At 37.5% G+C, this 22408-nt stretch overlaps 2 protein-coding genes and 1 pseudogene across 3 annotated transcripts; all 3 read right to left on the bottom strand.

Annotated features, from left to right (window-relative positions):
- Positions 1 to 3: 3 nt before the first annotated feature.
- Positions 4 to 1271, bottom strand: LOC117612455 (lipid transfer-like protein VAS). The gene is given in 3 exon segments (XM_034341135.1): positions 4 to 182; positions 184 to 283; positions 582 to 1271. Coding segments are annotated over 3 exon segments (573 nt in total). The 5' UTR covers positions 979 to 1271; the 3' UTR covers positions 4 to 106.
- Positions 1272 to 1488: 217 nt separating this feature from the next.
- On the bottom strand, positions 1489 to 12887 carry LOC117612457 (potassium transporter 4). Its single transcript, XM_034341141.1, has 15 exons — positions 12329 to 12887; positions 11005 to 11119; positions 10814 to 10897; positions 10463 to 10612; positions 10039 to 10342; positions 9359 to 9450; positions 6721 to 6774; positions 5422 to 5662; positions 5074 to 5319; positions 4473 to 4523; positions 4067 to 4327; positions 3797 to 3849; positions 3325 to 3439; positions 2978 to 3232; positions 1489 to 2889 (listed from the first exon to the last, which is right to left on the bottom strand). The coding sequence occupies exons 1-15, from the start codon at positions 12397 to 12399 to the stop codon at positions 1802 to 1804; spliced, it is 3180 nt and encodes a 1059-aa protein (XP_034197032.1). The 5' UTR covers positions 12400 to 12887; the 3' UTR covers positions 1489 to 1801.
- A 5584-nt stretch (positions 12888 to 18471) lies between these two features.
- On the bottom strand, positions 18472 to 21656 carry LOC117612477 (annotated as a pseudogene). Its single transcript, XR_004583407.1, has 4 exons — positions 21236 to 21656; positions 19315 to 20103; positions 19106 to 19196; positions 18472 to 19004 (listed from the first exon to the last, which is right to left on the bottom strand). The product of XR_004583407.1 is annotated as a calcium-dependent mitochondrial ATP-magnesium/phosphate carrier protein 2-like (transcript).
- Positions 21657 to 22408: the final 752 nt, after the last annotated feature.

The raw sequence follows: 22408 nt of genomic DNA, 5'->3' as shown, positions 1-22408 counted from the left end.
TGATCCCTTTGTAATCTTCGAATTTGTATTGAGAAAAAGAAACCCGATACAACTAACAAGAGACAGAGAGAAAGAAGAAGAAAGTGTTTGATTATTGCAATGTGAATTAATGTCTTCCGTCCATGAGGCTGTTAATTGATCGAGAAACTATATTGTATTTGATGCCAGTTAAATATAAGATGAAGAGACAACGATAGAGTTGTGGCCGCCATATTTCCAAGAAAGAGCAACGAAAAGCTGTTTGCAGAATTTGGAACGGAGTTCTTGGAATTATTAGGTGAACCTGCAATCAAAGGCAGTAACATAAAGCTTACTTATGACTAAAATATTAGTTCAATTATATTGTGTTGTACTACATATGATATGAGTAACTCAATTTAGAGTAAGTACGCAGACATAGGTTTAGTTAAGTTGGTTAGAGCATATGTACTCTTATTCTGCACCGAGTTCGAATTATCGCTTGTATAGAATAATTTGGAGAGGACAAACAGATAAAAGAATATTTATATTGATGGTGGTGTTGATTAATCAGAATGACTATTATAATTAATTAATGTTGGTAATGAATGAATTACCATTACTTGAAAGGCAGACGAGTGGGTTGACACGTTGGCCACATCTTCCTGGCAATTCCTGAGCCTCATTGACATTGATGCCGGCTTGCTCAGCTTCATTGGTGCCTCGGTTGCTTATCATACGACACAAGCATTCAGGATTGGACTTGATCACCCATTTCAGAGGATCGCAACAATTGTCCGGTGGGTGACGGGTTCCATTAAGGTAGTTTAGGCAAGGCGCAAGCAAATTGAGGCAAGACGTGTCGACTTCTTGAGCAGCCAACACTAGTATTCCTTCCTGCGCCACAATGCCGGCAAACACTAGCACCAATAAAGGTGCTACTACCACCCCCGGAACCCCACGGCCACCACCAAGGCATGCCCCTCCACCCCTCTTATCCTCGTCGTTCCTGTTACCCATATCTTATTACTTGCTTTTCTAAGTTTCTTTGTAGTGCGTACTTGTTGTTGTGTCCATTAACAGGTAGTTGAGTTTGCTATATATAAGCAAGCAAGCAAGCAGCTCTCTAGTCTCTACGTACGTACGTACATAGGTGTCTACTACGTGTGTTTGTGTAGACGGGTGGGTGTACAGATGAGATACAGATGACGACGCTAGCTAGCTTAACTACACCATCGATGATCGATCCCTTAATTCAGTTGGTAATCCAATTTGTGGCTCACTAGTTGACTCTAATTTAATTCTAAATTAAAAGTCACTGGCGTGTACGTAGTTACCAAATACACCTACGCTCCTGGCTGAGGCTGACATTTGATGGAAGGCGGTGGTGCTGGTAACTGGCCATTAGATTTAGATATATGTAGGTGAAGCTACTTTTCCGAGTTGGAACAAGAACAAAACCCAATTTCCATAAATAAATAATTAAGCTATTTGTTATATTAGCACAAGTAAAATGGGGGGGTGAAGGGGTAGAGGGAAAAAAATGATGACAAATTTCACCATCGAATTGAAGTTATGCATGCAGCATGTTGAAAGCCCAAGTGAGTTGCCAAATAATAATGACGACAGATTTCCACGTTATTCATCTATACACGTTACGTTGGAACAAAAGCGCAGGCAGGCAGGCAGAGGCAAAGATGCTTCCAAATGAAATCTGCGATGCGACCAAATATTATTTAGTCCTAGCCTCTGCCTTATAGCATACTTCTCCCATGAGCTTAGACTAATAAGAGACAGCTCCCTATCCCCTAGAATCTCTAAGTAACGCTCAAACAATTAGGACTCAGACATAGTATATCATCCCAACTTCGATAAGACTGATGTGAGGAATGTTAAGTGCCACAGCAGGTCCCCTGCAGTTCTTCCTAAGAAATGAATACCCCATATCAATCACAAGCTTCTTCAGATACGACGATGATCTCCTCGCCTTCACATATGAATGCCCCATTATATAAGCCACCCCTGCTTCCTTGGCCTGGATTAAATCCATCAGCTCTTCCCTCACTGCAGGATCCATACCTGGGTTTGAGGGAAGCTGAAACCTTACTTGGCGCCTCCTGATTTGTGGGTTCTCATCATCATACACTGATCCTATACTCTGGAGGGTCAAAGATTTGCTGCTTTGGATGGAGTCGCTCACACCAAAAACCTCTTGCTCATTTGCTATTAAGCTCGAACTCGATTGCCCCGTCCTGGTGCTTATCACAGCCATCCTTCCATCAAATGATGCGCTCTCGGAGCTTGAGAACTGTGGTTCCACTGCTTCCATCTGGATGAACTCTGCTATGCTTTGGATGAGCTGGTTCTCAAAGTCTCCATCATCCCGTTGAATGTCCTTGTACCCATACCTGACGATGCACCTATACATACGGTAAGGCCTTGGACAAATCCGGCCAATCAGAAATCGCTCTTCAGGTGAAACACTTGGAACTGGAACTGATTTTACACAAACAAAAACCAACACCTTGTGAAATGCAGGAAGATTTGTTACAAAGTGAGAGAATATTGCAGGAACTCCTGTTGCCAACTCTGAGTATATGAGGCCTATCCCAGGCACGCGGACTATACCGAGGCTGGGGCCAAGGCCAAGTAACCATTTTAATGAAACTTTGTTGTGCAGATCATAGTTATACTTCTTCCGCGTACCATAATGCCAGACATACATAACGATCATAAAGATGAACGAGAGAACAAAAGGGACCCATCCTCCCTGAGGCACTTTAATGAGTGCTGCTGATAAGTAGACTCCCTCAATGAACCAGAAGAAAATCAGAAAAACTGCAGCCAGAACCACACTTTTCTGCCAAACAAAGACTATTACAAGTGCCATAAGGAACGTCGTGATAAACATAACCATCATGCAAGCAAGTCCTGAGAACCAAAAGTGAACATTTTGTCATCCTCACTTAATTGTTGAAGGGGGAAGACAGAAAGGACGGGATTCAAAGAAATAACGTACCATATGCATTTCCAATTAAAGTCGTGTCTTGGAATCCAATAGTTATCGCAAGAGTGAGGATCATAAGTATCCAATTAATTTCTGGGATGTAGATCTGCCCATATATATGTTTTGAGGTGTGGACAACTTTGACTCGGGGGAAGCAACCAAGGGCATGACATTGCTTGATGATGGAGAAAGTAGCGGTTATAACAGCCTGGCTCCCAACAATTGTTGCAAGGGTAGCAACAACAAAGACGGGCCAAAATACAGGCTCTGCCAGATAAGGGAGGACAGAGAAAAATTACCAACTCAGATATAGAATAAAATTCTGAAAGCAATATTCATAAATGTCAGAATAAACTAACCAGGTATTGAGTCATAGAAACTGTAACGAATGGAGTGGGGATGTTTAGATAGGAAAGCAGCTTGACCCATGTATTGTACTACCAAACAAGGATATATAATGAATGCAAACGCAAGCTGCAAATGCAAGAAAAAACATGCATAATCACTTGCAATATTCCACATACCATTAATACATCATAATGAACAAGGCCTACAAAGTTCGAGTCGTTTAGAGTAAAAATCCTAAATCTTAGACTTTCCAAATTTCCGAAAATATGAAACTTTTGATTCTGGAAGGGCGTGCAAGATTTCCAAAATTTAGAATCGGAACCGGATTGCATTTTGGAATTCCAAAAGTGAAAACTCTTCTGCATACTTTTATTCAATTGAATTCATTCAATAATCGGCCCTGCGTACCCATAAACCATAATCAACAATGCAGAGCTGAATGTTTTCATTTTGTGCAGAACACAAGAAAAATTATAAACTTACTCTTATCGATAAGGCAGTGAAATGTCCAAGATCTGCAAACATGGCTTCAGTACCTAACAAAACATGGAGATGCCTAACAGTTAGTTTATTTTAAAAAGCACGCATGCAAGACTCAATATCGAAATTCACGGTTTCGATAACTTTTCATTCCTGAAGAGCTAAGATAAAACTCCAAGAAAAGGGGTTTCATGAAAATAGTTGCTGCAATACAACAAGTAATTATATTATGTATATGTAACAATTTTCCCTCAATTTCCAGATTTAGCATACCAGTTATTGAGAGGAGAATCCCACCAAGAGAAATCCAACCATCTTTACCAGTTTCACGGAAAAACTTGACAATATAGTGGGGCGACAATGCACGAACAATAGCTGGGTTCCAATGTATTGTGTTGTACAGCCCAATGGCAAATATTGATATCAACCAGATTATTACAATAGGTGCAAACAAAAATGCTACCCTGTGGGTGCCACAATGCTGCAGAGCAAACAGGCCAACCAATATGACACAGGCAAGCAAGAGGAGTTCACCTACAGATAATAAATAGCATATTAAAAGCAAAGCAAATAGATGATATGCTGTGAAATATACAAGTATTAATAGGCATCATGAGTTTATACTTTTCATTAAAAAGGAAAAATAAAAAGCAAGGGGTAATAAAGAGAAACTAATTACCATCAGTTAATTTCTCCTCTGTAACTTGTAACCCTGATACTGATGACAAAACTGCAAGTGAAAAAGAAATGCTCAAAGATTTAACTCCTTAATCCATGCAAGTGCGAGAATATGATTTTAAAAATTCAATAATCTGTGTTTGTCTGGAGAAGATGTTTTCATAATGTAGAGCTTACTGCAAACTTAACAGAATTTGAGCAAGTAAAACAGTCACCATATCAAGAAACAACAGAAAGAATGGAGGATATTGTATTATGAAGTGGCTCTACCAAATGAATGGTCTGAACATATTTCAAACGTGAATTGTATGTAGCAGACAGTACATGTAAACATCAGGGATCTCACATACAAGACAACTGAGTTAGTATTGTCTCAATTTAATTGGATGTCCACGAGAGGACTAGAAAACTTAGTAACAACCTTATCATAAGGGTTTTTTCTTTTCTTTTTATCATCTGTCCCGAGGTTCTGGAAAGGGCATTACATGATAAATACATATTTCTATTCAACATCGACAATTATTGGACAAGAAAATGGCATATGGAGAAACTTTGACTAATATCGGTTTCACAGCACCAACCTTAGTACGGTAGTACCATACCTGAAATTGCTGGAGTGAGCACGCCATCTCCTATGACCATGCAAGCTCCTAATAATACCACCACTAGTAGGGCTGTCCGTAACCTTTTATGCTTCTCTAAAAATCTTTTTAATGGGGAAGAGGCTACAACCTGTGATGAGGGACCGTATTTGTAAGCTGTGAGCTCCTCATCAGCTGCTTGTTGGTTGGGAAGTAAACTAAACTTTGCATGGCGGCAAAGCAATGAGTAAAGAGCAAATGTCCCACCTGACATCAATTAGAATGAATATGACCCCCTAGAGACTCAATAAAAAGTAAAGTAAGAGAGTTCACACAAAGATTATATTCAAACTCCAAGTCTCACCACACCTTCACCATTATCGTCAGCACTCAATAGGATGAAGACATACTTCAGCAAGGGTATCAGTGTAAGAGTCCAGAAAATTAAGGAAAATGCACCAAATATCACTTCCTCATTATTATGGTTCTGCAACTTCCCTATGAATGTGCTAGTATAAACATAGAGAGGAGAAGTACTCAGGTCCCCATAAACCACGCCAAGGCTTTGATAAGCAAGTATTAGATTTCTGGAGAGATTCACCCATGAAAGCTGCAAAGCAACAAGAGTTTAATTGGTTAGACTAGCTGGTATCAAATGAATCACATTCTAGCCCAGGGCAGAGGAGAAGAAATCCATATCTAAAATGATTTATGATTAAATCCTTAATTGGAGAACACAAACTATACTCATACGCCTACTAGTTGATATCAAAGTGATTGACTGAGATAGCATTCCATCAGTTTTCCTCCTGTTCAATACTCAATTAGGCATACACTTGGGCATAGATATCCATTGATGACAGAAGTTACATGAATAACAAGGCCTACGCTGGTTTACAACTCAGAACAGAGTATATGCTTTACATATATTATTTATTTCAGGTTAAGGCTAGAAAGAAACACCAGCCCATGTCAGGAATGTAAAGCCACTCTACAAGTGCTGCTAGTACAAGCATACAAGAAAGAAGTCGGGGTCAATCATGAGGAATAATAGTTCAAAACACGAACCACGCTAGCTATTCAAGGGGAACAAGAGAGACAGAGAGAGAAGAAGTAACAAGTATGTATGAGCAATCAACCATCAAATTCAGAAGACTAAAAAATGATATCAAAGTCAAAGTGAAGCAGGGTCAAACCCAAATAATAGATAATGTTTAATTGTAAGAAGCGAACATCACCGGCCAGAGAAATAGAAAATAATAATTGTAATTTGTAAGAGGCCTCAGGCCAGGACAGAGAACACACAACAAGTTGACCAACAGAAAACAATGTGTCACCAACCTACCATCTACAACTACAACTATAGCGAAGAATTGGAACTTGAAATTGAGGCAGAACCTATGCGGGAAACAGTAAGAATTCCTAAGATCTCTGAATCACATCTAGTTATTGGTTACAGAGAAGCAGCACATATTACATAAGAAGAAAATAAAAAATTTGTGGATCGAGCAGTGCCCAGTGGAACAGAAACAGAAACAGCAACAGCAGCAACAACAAAAAGAGAGATTTTGGCATGAAATGAAATGTTTGGATGCGGGAGATATATGCAAAGTAAAACTGAATGTAAAGAAAGCAATGAGTTGTAGAGAGAGAAGAGATAGATTGAACCTGAGGAGGAGGATTGCGGGAAGGCGTCGAAATTCCAGACTCGGGCTCCATTAGCTAATCTTATCTAATCTAATCTAATCTGAGATTATCTAAAAGCCTACCCTTCTTCAACTCAACAACTCTCCCTCAAGGCTCTCAAGGACCTCATCAGCTCAACACCTCCTCCCTCCGCAGCTCTCCTCTGTGTGTCTTTCTGTGCGTGCGTGCGTGCATATGTGAGCCCTGGCTCTTCAATTAAACGCTTATTAAAACTGAACTTAATAATCGCTCACTATTATTATATCTTATTTTTAACGTATTATTTATTTATTATATAGGTGAGGAGAAGAAAGCATTTTATTTAGATTTGAGTAAGAGCTATAGGTAATAGTAAAACCAGAAGAAGACGAAGAAGAAGAAATGAGCTGAGTTCCTCGCTCCAATTCCCATCCAAATCCAAATTGCATCAATTATTATAACTAATCAAGCTTAAAATTTGGCATTCCTTTTTTCTCATATATTACGGAGAGGTGAGGTGCGGTATGGTCTCATTTGACATTTCCCTTTCCCACTCCCTCTGCGCCACCTATTAGTATTACTGCAAGACTATTAGGACGCGCGTTTGGCGCACGTATGTCTGTTTCTTTCACAAATCACACCCGTGACGTGAGAGAGACTTCCATGAAACGGGTGCTATTTTTGATCGATAACGTTATAACATATGCGATAATATTTTCATATTCATCTTCATTTCATACCATACCCACCCAAAGAAAGAAAAGATAAATATATGATATGATATCATCCACAACGGAAGGAAGAGGAAAGGAAGGAGCTCGGCATCTGGGGATTGGGTCAAATCTTCTGTTCAACTCGTCATAATCATTCATAATTTATTTCAGTGATGGAATCCGATTCCTCCGATTTTTGGATGTTATGTATCTTATCTATTCAGTACTTATTCACACCCCCAAATTCAAAACGCACATTGATGATGATTTCTCTCTAGTAAAGGGAATTTTATTGTCACCCTTCAATTATTGGAAGGAAATGTTCACAGCTTACCAAAATTAGCCTTTAGTAATTGTCCACCCACCATTCTTAACACAACACATAAACTCCTCCCCAACATGTAAAATCCCCCATTGTGAATGGTGACGGGGCTAGAGAACACGATGGGCACGACAACTGAGCTCCATCTCTCTCTCTCTCTCTCTCTCTCTCTCTAGAGAGAGTGCCCCTCTAACGCCTACCAGGCACTTGAGAGCATACAACAAGTAACTCTTCAAAAGACACAGACATGTGAGATATCATCAAAAAAACCACCAGATAGGGGGAAACCAAGAAACTTCAGTATTCGACAACAAGGTATCCAATATTTTAATATTCGGCAAGAAGGTGATGCTTGGGTTATAACTTGTGCCTCCAATTTAGATAAATTAATCTAGTTACGGTCCGAAAATGACATGCAAATAACTCTTATGTCACTTACTGAGAGTGACATTAAACAACTCTCGTGTTACTGTTCGACAATTACATAAAAGTTATTTCATGTCACTGTCGGATAATAACCAGACCGATTTGTCCAATTTTAAAAATGTTGGATCATTTTAACATTTTGTCTTATGTAAATGACTTTTTATTATTTTTTGTAAAAGAAATTAGTTTTTTCATATTAAACATTTAAGAAGACTATCTTCAATGAACGAAGGGTGGCAATAAAAAATTATCATATAATAATTGGTTATTGATATATTCATGAATGGGTCCACACAACACCAATATTATACAGGCCCTATTTTCCCTTTTGTAATTATACGATGCCCACCACATTAACAACATCAATGGGTGGGGACTTGTTATTGACCCATTTGTCCCTATTTTTCTAGGGAGTAGCAGGTGGACTTTTATTTCACACCATGGGGTAATAAGCAAATAGTAAACTGTTGCCTAGTTGAGCCTTACGATGAGAAATTTTGAGAAGTGACCAAATATATAACATGTTACATTCCATATTGGTATTGCCTTCTTTTTTGCATTCCTCATTCATAAATAAATTAAAGTCTAGAGTAATATATAGGTGATGAGATCATGGAAGGATGAATTGGGCAGATAGACATAGATGAGCGTGAGATGATTAGTTGGAACTATGACGTGGCCCCTCCCCTCTCCCTACCCAACACACTCCTAGAATTGTAAGATAAAAGAGAGAGAGAGAGAGAGAGAGGATCAAACACGTTTTGGACGCGGGAGAATATGGTTGGTTGTATGTGGATTCCAGACGCATTATAGGAGCGTGAAGTAGACACACAGGTCAAGTACGCACTTTGAAGTTTGCACCAACAAGAGAATTTCCAGGAAGAGGGAAGGAGCTGACAAAATTGAATTTTTTATGCGTATCCATCATCATCAGTTCAGTGCAGTTTGAGTTTGATACTTACTTGGATTCCCTTGTAATTAAATTCAATTTCAATTAATTACGCACACTATCTGTGTGTATGAATTTTCACTCCTTCCAATTCATAACTTCGGCAAAAAACGAGTAACTGGTGATTGGCCAAAAACAAAACAAGTGACGAACGAGTCAAAGCCACTCGCACATGAGCCCGCCTGACTATCTTCTTTTCTTTTGGACTGATGTGCTGATGGCCCTATGTACACAAAATCTGTTGTAGAACTCGTCCTGGCCCAGATTGCAGGGTTCATTTCTTCTTTGTAATGAATTCAGGGAAATGCAACCCATCAGCATACCTATATTATATAACATCTAATCTTTGACTACTCTAGGCCAGCTTCACCTTCAGTCAAGGTAACAACTGGTCCAGGCTTAGAGAGAGAAAAAGGAAACTATGGCTCTGAATCTGAATCTGATCACTTCATAGGCTCTTAGTTGTTGGTCCATCTACCTCAAGAGTTGGTTCTATCCGATGATGATCATCAATTTGTCACTCATGATCGTGAAGCTCTTTATAGGAGCTTCTGAAGCTAATGGTTAGTTGCAAACAAATTAGAAACTTCAGAGAGAGAGAGAGAGAGAGAGAGCTTAAATACATATTAAGGTGATCAAGGATATCGAAATGTAGCTTACATTTATACATAAAATACATATTTTACATCAAGTTGAAGTTAGTTTGCATCTACATACTACATATAAGAAGAAAAAGAAGAAGAATTTAAAAGCTGATAAAAATGAGATGGTTTCACCAAACATTTATGGAGTAGACTGAGATATTGAAGGGGCTACTGGCCTACACTACTGGCAATGGCATAGAGAGATGAGAGTTGAAGCCCAGCAGGAAGAAAGGATGTGATCATGGTTCATGTCAATGACTCAATGGCAAACCCCTTGAGTGCCATGACAATGAACTGATATGACCAGTTGTTGACTAGTAGAAGAAGGCTTTATCTCTATGCAACAGTTTGAGGACACTATTTGACATTCGGCCACCACATGATGATCTGTCACAGCAGGAACACTAGGCATGGCATTGACATTGGCAGATGCCTCCCCTTTCTCTTCTCCTCCTATCTCAATTTTTCCACCCTCATCATCATCAGAAACTTCCATAACTCTCACAAACTCCTCCAATGCTCTACACATCCATTCGTACCGGCACAGTCTAAATGCCTCCTTTATGTTTAGCTATACATCATAATAGAGTAATTGAATAAACGTACACAAATTAAATCCCTGTGAAATGAATGTGTTCATCTAGAGTATAAGATAGATAGATGTCAGAAACAGTTAATTCCTCCCACTAACCCATTTTCTATCACGGTTTTGCTGCTCTGGCCAGCTCTCAAGCTCTTCAGTGACCTCTAATGCAAACATGTACCCTCTGCAGCCTCCTTCCAGGCTTTCTATTTTCTGGCTACTTTTGCTTCTGAACTCCCAAACTCCCAGAGGAGTTTCCTGAACAAATTAGAAATCCCCCGTGTAACGTGTTAGCTAATTGAAAAAACAAACAAATGGCGAATGAATAATATGTTAATTCTCAACTTTAGGCTAGCACTATACCATATACGTTATCAGTGTTACGTTTTTTGAGACAGAAGAGGCTAGCTAAGTTAAGTTACGGAAAAAAGAACAAATACTTAGATTAATGGAACATACTCTTAGTGTTCCTTTCACCCCTGCTTCCTCAAAGGCTTCACGGCAAGCAGCTTCTAAGACAGTCTCATCATCCTCCCATCCGCCCTGATCACAACAGAATAATATATAAAAACATGGGCATGAATGCTTTTCATGATAAAGAAACAAGACCAGCCAGCAGATCATGGGATGGGAAATTAAAGTACACGTACTTTTGGGAACACTCTGTCATCACGGTCTGGTGATGAAACCATAAGAACTTGTATCCTGTTTTCAATATCGCCGTTGTGATCTTCATCGTCTTCTGTTATCCGGTAAGGAATACATCTGTTGCATGCATATATGTACAAGGTGCGTATATGAGTCATAATTCATTTGAAGTAATAGTATAATAATTCAGGCCATGGCTACAGGTACTAGCTAGAAGGCAATCAGTTGCAGCAGCCCAACACAAGCATGATACGTATGTACGCCTGCCTGCTTCTATACATACAATTAGTTTAGACAAACGTCGAAATGCAGCCTAGGATCCAAGTATGGTTTTCTGTACGTATAAATACTTGTAGAAGATCCCAGTTCCTTCCGTTCCTTATACCATATACGTACCATTGCTGCTTAATTTTAATCTTCAGAGAATTTTTCGTTTAACTATAAGATAGATACTCTTACTGAGGCAGCATTTGGACTACAATGAGACTATGATCCATCATCCATGACGTCTTTGTTTGGTTGGACTCTAACATCCTTTTTCATGTACTTAAATTACCTTTCACATGATTTTATTTGTGATCAACCACCAACCACAAACATCAAGCTTTCGCAGACAACATCATCTCTCTTTTTTATAATTAAAAAATAAAATTAAAGCAATGTGAATATATATGATCATAAATTCCCACATAAAGCTGGCTGATCCTGGTGTCCTTTCCGAGGAGAGAAAGGCCAAGATAATGTAATGGGTGATTATATATATGTAATTATCATAATGATTTAGGGATTAAGAATTCTATAAATGAGACAAAATATATCACGCAAATCCAAAAACTTTATTTAAGAAATTGAAGTCATGCTGGGAGGGATTGTTTTGATGTCATCTGTGTAAAGAATAAAAGGCAACGCAATATTCTCATATGAGAAGAAGAAGACAATTAATTTACATCATACGACTTGCCACCTGGAGATGCTTCTCCTCCTCCAGGCTCCTGCACAAAGTCAAGTACGCTAGTGGTTTTGAGACCTGGGATAGGAAGATATCTTTTATTTATTTAAACTTTTTCTTTGGTGATGAGTAAAAAAGATACCTTTTATATTATCATTAAGAAATTAAGAGGAGCCTGACAAGAGATTTTAAATTTGAAGGCACTCGAGACAAAGAGACAAATGGAAAATTGGACTAATGCTGCAACTTATTAAACAAGGAACGATGAAAAAGCATGCCAACAGTAAAGATAAACAATAAGCCAAACTAAAGTGCCCCAGAAAGAAGAAAAGAAAAAAAAAAAAGGATAAAAGTTAGCATGAAAAAGAAGGGCATACCCAGAAACAAGGCGAAAATTGTTCTCGTAGCGTTGCCGATGCCGCCCTGTTCGTGCTATCACAGATGACATGATATTGATATTCTTCTATACACAAACAATCCTTTAAAACGAACCCTGGTTTTGTATGGATTCTGAGGAAACAGAAGCAGCAGTATTATTGGCTTTCATAACATAACAAGAAAACTCGATCAAGAACAAGCAACTTCCTAGCGCTCTAAATAACCCCGAGACCTAATACACACACACACACACACACACACATATAGGTATATATGTTGTATGCCAAGGGTTCCAACTTCCACAAGACAAAAGCTTCTTCAGATAAGCTAGCTTTTAACGCAGAACAATATTGTTCTAGGGTCCTATCCTATCTGTTATCTATATATCCGAGCTCTTTTTTCTCCCACTCACAGAGGCGCGGCTAGGCCAGTTGCCAACTGAACCCTGTTAAATTTATGCATCTATCTTTGTGTCAGGGAAAGAGAATCTACAGCAACAAAAAGAAAAGCAGCGTTCTTTTAAATGTTGGTAGAAGAAGAATACAGATAGAAATAATGTCTAATTTCCAAGAAAAAGAAAACAGAGAGAGCTGAGGGCCAGAGAGGTTTCCGCGGGACCAGAGCGACGGCATCCATTTATAATAAAACCGTGCCAAGTTCCTTTCATAACGTCCCAACTCCAAACCCTTATTTTTATTACTTTATTGTTAAACAAATAAGTAAATTAGTATGGCGATTGTCATGTGTCCTCCAACTGCCACCTATTTTATACGTTATAACTAATAACTGGTAATTAAATCGGTAAATATATTCATCTTGCCAAGGCAGGGCAGGGAAGGGAAGGGTTTTCTCTTCTGTCTCTCAATCTCAATATGTTTTGTTTGGATGGCTTCGCAGAAACTCTCGATTGTGTTGTGAATTACTTGTACTCAAGAAGAAGTCACGAGGATATAACAGGACTATCCCGTTCCGTACGTGGTATACAAGTTTTTCTCTTAATTACTTTTCATTTGGTGAGCAGATACAGATTTCTTTGGTGTGACAATTAACTTAAAGTAAACTGATATCATGATGATTAACATCTTCTCCCTCTTTAATTACTACACTTGACAACAAACGTGCTTACCCCTCAAAACCAGGTTTTAGAATTCATTCATGCATGTAATGTGAGCCAAATTCCTAAGTAATAGTATCTGTGCCTGCCTCTCATGCAGATGCAGCATAAAACACAAGGAACCCCGAATTAAAGTTATTAAACACATGAATTATATATATGCACTAATGCACCTTTTTCCACTCGATTATTTATTTTCCTTCACGAGCATGACTTTGTATGATGGGTAAGCTACGCATGAAGCATCTTCTATTTTGGCTTTAATGTGGAATTTTGGAAAAGGTGAACTTAAAAGGCTAGCTAAAAGCATGCATGCATGATCTAACTTCTAACTTTCTAATGTGACATTTACTATATTCTATTAAAAAGTTGTTAGGTAATAGTAAATATGTTTTAAATTTGGCTTGAAAGAAGAAAAATGAAAGACGAAGCTTCCCTTGTAGCTACTCAAAAGTATCGTTTATTTTCCTTAGCTTTAAGCCTTTAGCTTTAGCTACTTTTTTTTTGGTCAAGTAGCTTTAGCTACTTAACAGATCATTCAAAGCCTAATCAAACAACATCAATTTATCACACTAATTTTTTAACACCAACACACAATTTTTTTTTTTTTTTGGTATTACTTTAAAATTAAATGGGAATTATTGAAGAATATTTTCAGCCCAAAAAAAGAAAAAAGAATAAGCCCATTCCTCATTAAATTTAAATGTGACAACGACATGATCTGATCCCCACATGTCCATGTGGGGAGCCTGCAGCTCACTCTCAACATTCAACATTCATTTATATATGCATCTTTTTCAAGTACCAAATCTGCAAGTTCACCGGCTCAAAGAAAAGATGGGTCTGAATCCTGATTTCAATAAGATATTACAAACAAGGATGAATAGCAGAAAAATACTAAACAAATTAAACAAATGGCTTCATAATTATAATTATATATTGATGATTGTATTCATTATATATGTACATATGTAATACACACAATAACTCGTGCTAGTTAGATATAAATAGTAACTAGTAAGCATGCCTATCTTATATATGCATATGGGGTGCTGGCGGGTAGAAACTAGAAAATGCTGCTGTTCTTTCTCTGTTATCCTTTTCTAAATTTCAAATAAGTATCATCATGAATATAGCATTGGAATTTTCAGTGATGTTGCTGGCAAAACTGAATAGCTTCCAATCAAATCAAAGGCATTGATTCTTTTCCGCTGGCTTGTGTGCAGCTGCTTTAATTTGGCATCGATTCTGATTCATCTTCTTTCACTACAACAAAATGTCTTTTGTCTGGAAAGATTAGTCGGGACATGTCTATTCCAACAACATTCGTCGGCAAATGTCTATCCCGACAAATATTACATCGGTCGGAAAAGTATATTTTTTTTAGTAGTGTTTATACATAAAATAATAATTAATAAGAATATGAGGCGCCTTCTATGCTACTGATCTCTATATAGGCTTCTTTTATGGGAAAATAACATATGTATATGTTCGTCAGGTTTTGAACACTGCGATGCTCCTGGCCACTAGTAGGCTATACGTTGGCAGCTAGCGGTTGCTTGTTGGTGAAGGAAATGATGCGAGAGAGATCCAAGCCCTGGAGTGGGCTCGAAAGCTGTTCTCTGGTGATTTGCGATAGGCGTGCCACTACTGGTGATATTCTTCCAGTAGAAAGAGGGAGTGAGGTGAAGATTAAGCCTATTAAAGTGTTGCGCCCTTGTTTTCTTATCTTCTAATCAAAGCCGTTGTGCTCTAAAGAGGGGAGTCTGGCTTTAGATAGGTTCTTTTCTATGCCTCAACGAAGAGAACTTTAATACTTCACCTTTTGTGGAATAAAATGCAAGATGGATGATGATTTTAGACTATCATCGGACAAAGAGTACAATAACAAGCCTTGCATGAAAAGTGTCTGATGGATGACATAATATCAGGAAGTAATTATATATCCAACATATGCTTAATAGTGGGTACAAATAAAAGTGAAGTTGGTTCCAACAAAACTACAGGAGCCTCATTGGACAGAGACAAATTCCATTGGACATAACTGCAATCTACTTGAGACAATGCAGAAGGTATGTCCGATGAGAGTTTTTCAAAATATCTGCAGTCAAAACTTGTCCTAACCACATATAGGAGTTTTGATTTAAGTGAGCAGGAAATCGAGACCAACTATCAAATCTTACCAAGCGATGCTGGCAGAGCATATAGGTTACAAACAATAGCAATGCAATTCCAATCAAGAGTTCTCAACTGGGAACTCAAAGACACGAAGATGATTTGATTCAAGACTTGGCTTTGGTCTGCTGTGAGATGTTTTGCAAGAGTTTGAGTCTGGGTTACTTCGAGGTTGTCGAGAGTAAGCATATTTTGAAGGCTGTTCAAAATAGGTTTGATTGATTCGTTGTTGGATCCTTGATACTGAGCTTTCTTCCTCTATTTATATGCTTCAAGGTCTTTAGAAAAAGGATGACTTGATGGGCACTGCTACTTCAAACCATATAGAATTCACAAGATAATGTGTGATGCCTTTCAAGTTGATTAGGGGAGGTGCTCTTTAATCTCGAACTTTGGGACTGTTCTGCAAGTGGCGCCGCAATAGGCCAGCTCTGAGTTTTTTACCATTCTTTACCTGTCAGAGACTGAATATTCCCTGTCGAAGCAGACTTCTTTATTGCTTTGCTAGAAATCAATGCGCGCCACCTATATAAACGAAGCAGTTTGAATTGTTTTTCACCCAAAGCTCAAATTGTTGTTTGTTTAAATGGACTGTAATTAACAACCATTTAGATTGGTTATTAATTCACTTCAGTTGGCTTTAGTTGTAACCTCAGACATTTTTTGTCTAAAATGGGACTGTAGCATCAGACATCTCTTATGTCCGAAGAGGGACTGTAGCGCTTGTGTTTGAAACCATAACTATGGCGTCGGACAAGTCTTATGTTTGAATTGGACTGTAGCTTCGGACACTTGTGTCCGAAATAGTGAATTGTAGAATCAGACACTTGTGTCTGAAGCGCTTGTTGACCAAGCGTTGGTCAATGTTTGCAACTGGCTTGTGTCCAAAAGGCTTTTGGGCATTTCTGGCTACAATTTGGGCTTTCGTAGATACTGAATAAGCCCTTAATGGATTGGGCCTTTAGTTATTTAGCCATAAGACTAGCTTTTTAACTATAAGAATTAACCTGTGTTAATTTTGTGTTAATTTTAGGACGACTAGTAGCATGTCATAATTAAGTAATCGAGAATGCTGATGTAAAGCAAATGATTTTATTTCTCCAACTAGTCTTTAATTATAGAGATATTTAGTCATATACCCATTCTTACCACTAAAACTATAAATAAACTCTGCACCATTTAATTTCTTTAAACAAACCCAAAAAGCAACAGCTGACCCTATTGAATTTAATTTTAATTATTAAATTATTTTGATGCCCTATTGAGTGATTTGGGCTTTTTTATGAGATTTTTGAGTTGTGTTTGTTTTAAGAAATCAATGGCAGTTTTGTAATTTAAAAAAAGTTAAAAAGCCTTTTTGTTATGTTGTAAATGGACTTTGGGTGTGTTTCTAAAGTCCATTTTATATATGTTTTTTTTTATAATTTGGACTCATATATTGAGTATAAAGTGAATCTCCCTTAATTATACGCAAAAACGCAAAAGATTTGATCCATGCACATGAATGACTGAATTGATGCATGTATGTATCGTCAACCACTTCTTCCAGTCAAATTATTTAGGGGAATGCTAGCTAACCTTCTCCTTATGACATGTGTCAATTTCATTACACTTAAAACAATATCATTAATGCATCACACAAGCTACTTTTAATTTTCCAAATTTACCCTTATTAAATGTATTAGCTTTTTTGTTTCTTTCATTTATCCTATTATTTTGTAACTATTTTATCACCTAAAAAATAAAAAAAAAATAAAAAACGTCAGTTTTATTTGAAAAAAAATATGCTTGTTTTTTTATTATATATTATAATATATTTACTTTGTTTCTTTTCATTTTTTTAACTTTGATTATAAAATAATACGGTTACATGCTACATTTTATACACATGTTATAATATAAGTGAATATATTATAATATAAGTACATTTATCGTCCACCCATATTATAACACGTGTACAAAATATATCACTACGTAGTTATACTATCATAGTATTCTATAATTTATCTTATTCCTGTGTTTTTTTATGTATTTATATGATACAAATATTAGTAAGGCGTGTACTTGAGTCAAGTGTATTTGGACGCACTCCGTGGAATTTCATAATCTCATGGCGAAGGACATTTGTTTAAAGGCAGGACACAAGTGACAAAACCATTGCATAAATATAGACGTAAAAGGCAATGAAAAAAAGAAAGAAAGAAGAAGAATAGCCTAAAATCGGCATGGGCCATGGCTATTGTATTAGCCTAAAATAAATTTTGTATAAAAATCGCTTAAACTAGTTGTAATGTAAGGGCATGCCGTTTGTTGCCTAGCAAAAGTGGGCCAACATAATCCCCCGACTAATAGTGGCTTTGATATCATAAAACTAGGCTAAGGCCTAATCCAATTTCCCTTCCCAAAATATTTGAGTACCAATTGTGAACTCAAATTGGGCTGCAAACCTTTCCAGTGGTGTCATAAAAATAACGACAATGGTTGTCTTGTAACCAAAAACAGAAAATCGTACCATAATCACATGTCCTGAATATCTATAAAGAATCAGGCAGCAGTATTTTCATATCAGGTAGGAGATGGAATGATAAAGATTTCAAACTAGAACACAAGGAACACACAACTATACAGAAGAAAGGTCTGAGAGCTGATTTGAAGCCCAAATATAGATACAAAGATGTCTAACAAACAACACTAACAAGTACGAGGTGTTAACCAAGGCAAGGCATCCAGCTGCCACTCAACTCAAGCAAGAATGAGATGGCAGTTTCCCAGCCCGATCGATGAAACCCTGAAGTGGCACAAATGGCTTCTTAAACCTACCATTTAGCTAGCTAGCAGCGGGTGACAGCAGTCTTAAAAAACCATCCTAATCAGTTACAAAATTTTTACATAAAATGGGCAAATGGTTATAACTTATACCAGCGGTATTACAATATGCTCAAGTTACACTATACTTTCAGTGTTACAATACAACAATGCCCCATTGCATATGCATATAAGGCTTAATATAAGTTTTGGGACACCCCAAATTTACGGACAAGCCAATTTTGCCCGTTTAAGAAATCTAATACTGGCACTTTTATTCATGCTATGACTCAAAAAAAATGATTTGATCTATTCAATTAGGAACCTTATTCAACATCTTTATCACGATACCATTGTCAATGTGTCAACTCTATAGTCAATTATTTGGAGCTGCATAATGCTTTTATCCCAGATCCAAACTCTTTTTCATGGACTCATAAACCATATAAGTAATACTTGCAGATGGAACTACTTTAAGGAGATTTGGAAATATTCCTTTGTAGAATCCCCTTAGCCCTTCATGTTGGAAGGTTCTCCTGAATACGTCGCCCATTCCTTTATATGCAGTGTGTGCTTGCATTCTGAAAACAAGTAGCAGAATTAGTGTCTGTTTAAAGACACTAACTTGAAACAAGTATCATAAAAATCAATGCATCAAGATATCGTTATTTCCAAAATGCACCTTGTCCTGACAACCTGCAATGGGTACACACATGTTGCACCAAGAGCTCCTGATACAGTCCCACATCCCAATTGCACAAGAGGACCAGGTTCTACAAAAAATAATAATAATAATAAATTAATAATACAGCACATAACAGAATGACAGAATTGGGGCAAGACAATAATTAAAGGATGATGTGCAAGCTAATTTACAAATGAACTCCTTACCACCGTCATGCAGAATATATTTCTTGGACATATCTTTCAAGGTTTCATAAGCAGCAAGATCAATGCCAGCATAAGGGACAATCCCAAGTAGAGATGGAACAAGGCCCCTATAAAATGCCCGGGATCCCTCCTGAACCCATATTTCTCTAGACAGAGTTCCAAGACTTGGAATTCTTCCACCTTCGCCAGCATAAGTTTGGATTCGTGTTTTAACAAGATCCATGGGATAAATAACAGTTTGTGCCACAGCACCTGCTAAGCCACCAGAAACAAGGCGAGTTGCAGTGCCAATATTAGCCTGATCTTCTTCACCATTAGCATGGACAATAAAATTTTTCAGCATTTCTTAAGTGTAGAACCTGATGGCACTTTCAGGAGCCACTTTCAAGACATTTAAACCATTGCCACGGAAAAAGCCCAATAATCCCCCTTCTCTAAATATATCCCTTATTGCTGGCATAATGCGAGCTTGTTTTGTTTGTACTTGCAAAACAACCTTTAAACGATCAAGAGGAGCAGTAGCTGTACGTGATGTTGCTCCTGCTACTGCCCCAGCAATCAAATATCTACTTGCATGGACATGCTTACTGATGACCTCTGGGATTACAGTTTGCTCCCCAATATCAACAAGGCATACCCTTTCCAAATAATGATAAATATTCTCGATCGTTGCCTCATGAGGGAAAAGCAGAAGAAAATCTCTCCATTCTTCAAATGTTATAACACCATTATTATCCTTATCAACACGCTCAACAAAACGAGCGAGTTCCTCATCATCGATTTCAATTCCTGAAAAAGAGGGGCTGGTGTAGCTTATAGAAGGAAAATAATTTTTGTGACAAGAGTTATATTTGAAGTCTTAAGGGATACGATATGTTCCTAGAAAACAAAAAACACTGATAAACTGAATTATACAATCAGAGAAAGATAGAGGCTATTTACGCTTGACTAGACGGACGTCTTTAAATTTAAGAAGCACAAACATTCAAACAAGTAGATGGAAGGCTTAGTCATGAGAGCTTGAAGGAATGAAGATATAGTAAAAATGAAGAGTAGCAACAGCAGTAGTAGTAGTAGCAGTAACAGAGTCAGTCAATTGCATGGAAATACCTGCCCTTACAAGTGCATCCCAGAGCTCTTCAGGGAGAATGCAACCATTATGTTCGACATCTATGGCTTGAAAGATGCAATAGAGCTCGAGCTCTTTATCATCCATGTAGCGCTTAAATTCTTGGTAATCGACACGGCCATCTTGATTGGCATCGCAGACATTCAACAAATCCTTGGCATACTTGTACTCGGAGGGTATCTGGAGGGCAGAGAGGGCAGCCTCAATCAGGGTGTAGTCCAAATAGCCAATACTTGCGGTGTCAAAGAAGTTAAAGAGACTACGAATTCTGAGCTCCCTCTGTTCCTTGGTCTCTCCCAGGGCCAAAAGCACATGATCCATGGACACAGGGCCACCCTTCGTAACGGGATTGCACCCATTTCTTCGGCCTGCCTTTTCCTTGCTTTGCATTGCCTCCTCCTCCATTGGCATAACAACTAAACAACACTACTTGTACGTCTATGTCCTTCAATCTCTCTCTCTCTCTCTCTCTCTCTCTCTCTCTCACTCTCTCTCACTCACTCACTCTAATGGAAAGGAAATTTAAATTAAATATCCAATACATATGTATTTCATCGTTTAGTAATAGTATTCGTATATAGCTATTCTTTCTATTACTCTATTATTCTTCTACGGTTTAGTTGAGTGAATTATCAAACCTTAGAACCGGTGAAATGTAGTTAAGTTGCTCAGAAAGGATGAGGAAAACAAATTCGAATTTGATGGAATTGAAGAATCAAAATTACATGCATAAATGGAAAAGGATTTAGGTCCAAAAAAAATATATCCAACGCGAAGACGACTGTGAATTACCGAGTAGGCAGGCAGAGACGAATTTTCGATGCCGAGGTGAAGGCCCTATGCTACGCCGAATGTGCATAATCGACCGGACCTCATTGCTCTTCTTCAGATGGCCGGGGATCGTCAGCAGCAATATCAGGAAAGAAGAAGCTGCCCATCACCATCGCACCCTGAGATCAGATATCATACGATTTTGTTTCGTGTGTACTCCAAAATTCTACTTTTCTTTCTCGCTGATAAAAACAAATACAAAAATAAAAATGAAAACGAAAATGTGATTGTAATCAAAATCAGACAGACGAAGAACAGAAGGTTGCTAGCCAGAGAGGATATAGGACTTTCTATTTTCCTGATAAATTTTCTATTTGTTCTTTCCTGAAAAGAATTCTTTAATTTCTTGGGTGTCCACTGTAGCGTGAGTTTTACGCTGAGCATCCCAACGAAGGTGTCAAATACAAAATTCTAAATTTGAATTTCATCTCCCCTGCAGCAATTTGACGTATAATTTCCTACCCCCCCACCCCGCGATATGTCAAAAATTAATATTTTATATTCTTTTCTTTTCTAATATCTAATATTTTTAGCTTCTTTGTTACTTTAGTTTTTATTCAGAGATTTTACCGTTCAAATAGTATTACTCTATTTACCCCCAAAAAAGATATAATGATATTACCTTTCACACAAAATAATTATGTATTCTGTAAAAACTCGTTAATCTTTTAAATATAACTATTATCGGGTGAATTCTTTATTCTTTCTACAAAACTAACGTTATCCAAGACAACTAATTCAATTACGTCACAAGGAGTTTATAGGTTGATCAAAAAAAAAAAAAAAGGGAGTTTATAGGATTTTTGGTGTATTTTTTATATTTTTATTATATTTATTATGAAATTTAAAAGCTAAAATTATAGAAAAATAATAATAAATTAAAGAAAATGATACGCGGCAGCTACATGTGCCATCAGTTTTTGTGACTTGTGTCAGTTTTTCTTGGGTAATTCATTTTACACTTTACGTTGAAATATGAATGCGATTCAATTGGGGAGTGTTGAATTGAGATTTTAAAAAATTATTTAAGGATAAATAAGTTATATAGTATTTAATTAAGACTTTTAAATAATTTAAATAAGTTTTTGGTATTCCATTAAGATTATTATGATTTTTAAAAGAGAGTTGCGAAAT

The sequence above is a fragment of the Prunus dulcis genome, unplaced genomic scaffold (assembly GCF_902201215.1).
Source record: "Prunus dulcis unplaced genomic scaffold, ALMONDv2, whole genome shotgun sequence".
In the NCBI taxonomy this organism is placed as follows: domain Eukaryota; kingdom Viridiplantae; phylum Streptophyta; class Magnoliopsida; order Rosales; family Rosaceae; genus Prunus; species Prunus dulcis.
This window is presented reverse-complemented; position numbering and strand designations above follow the sequence as displayed.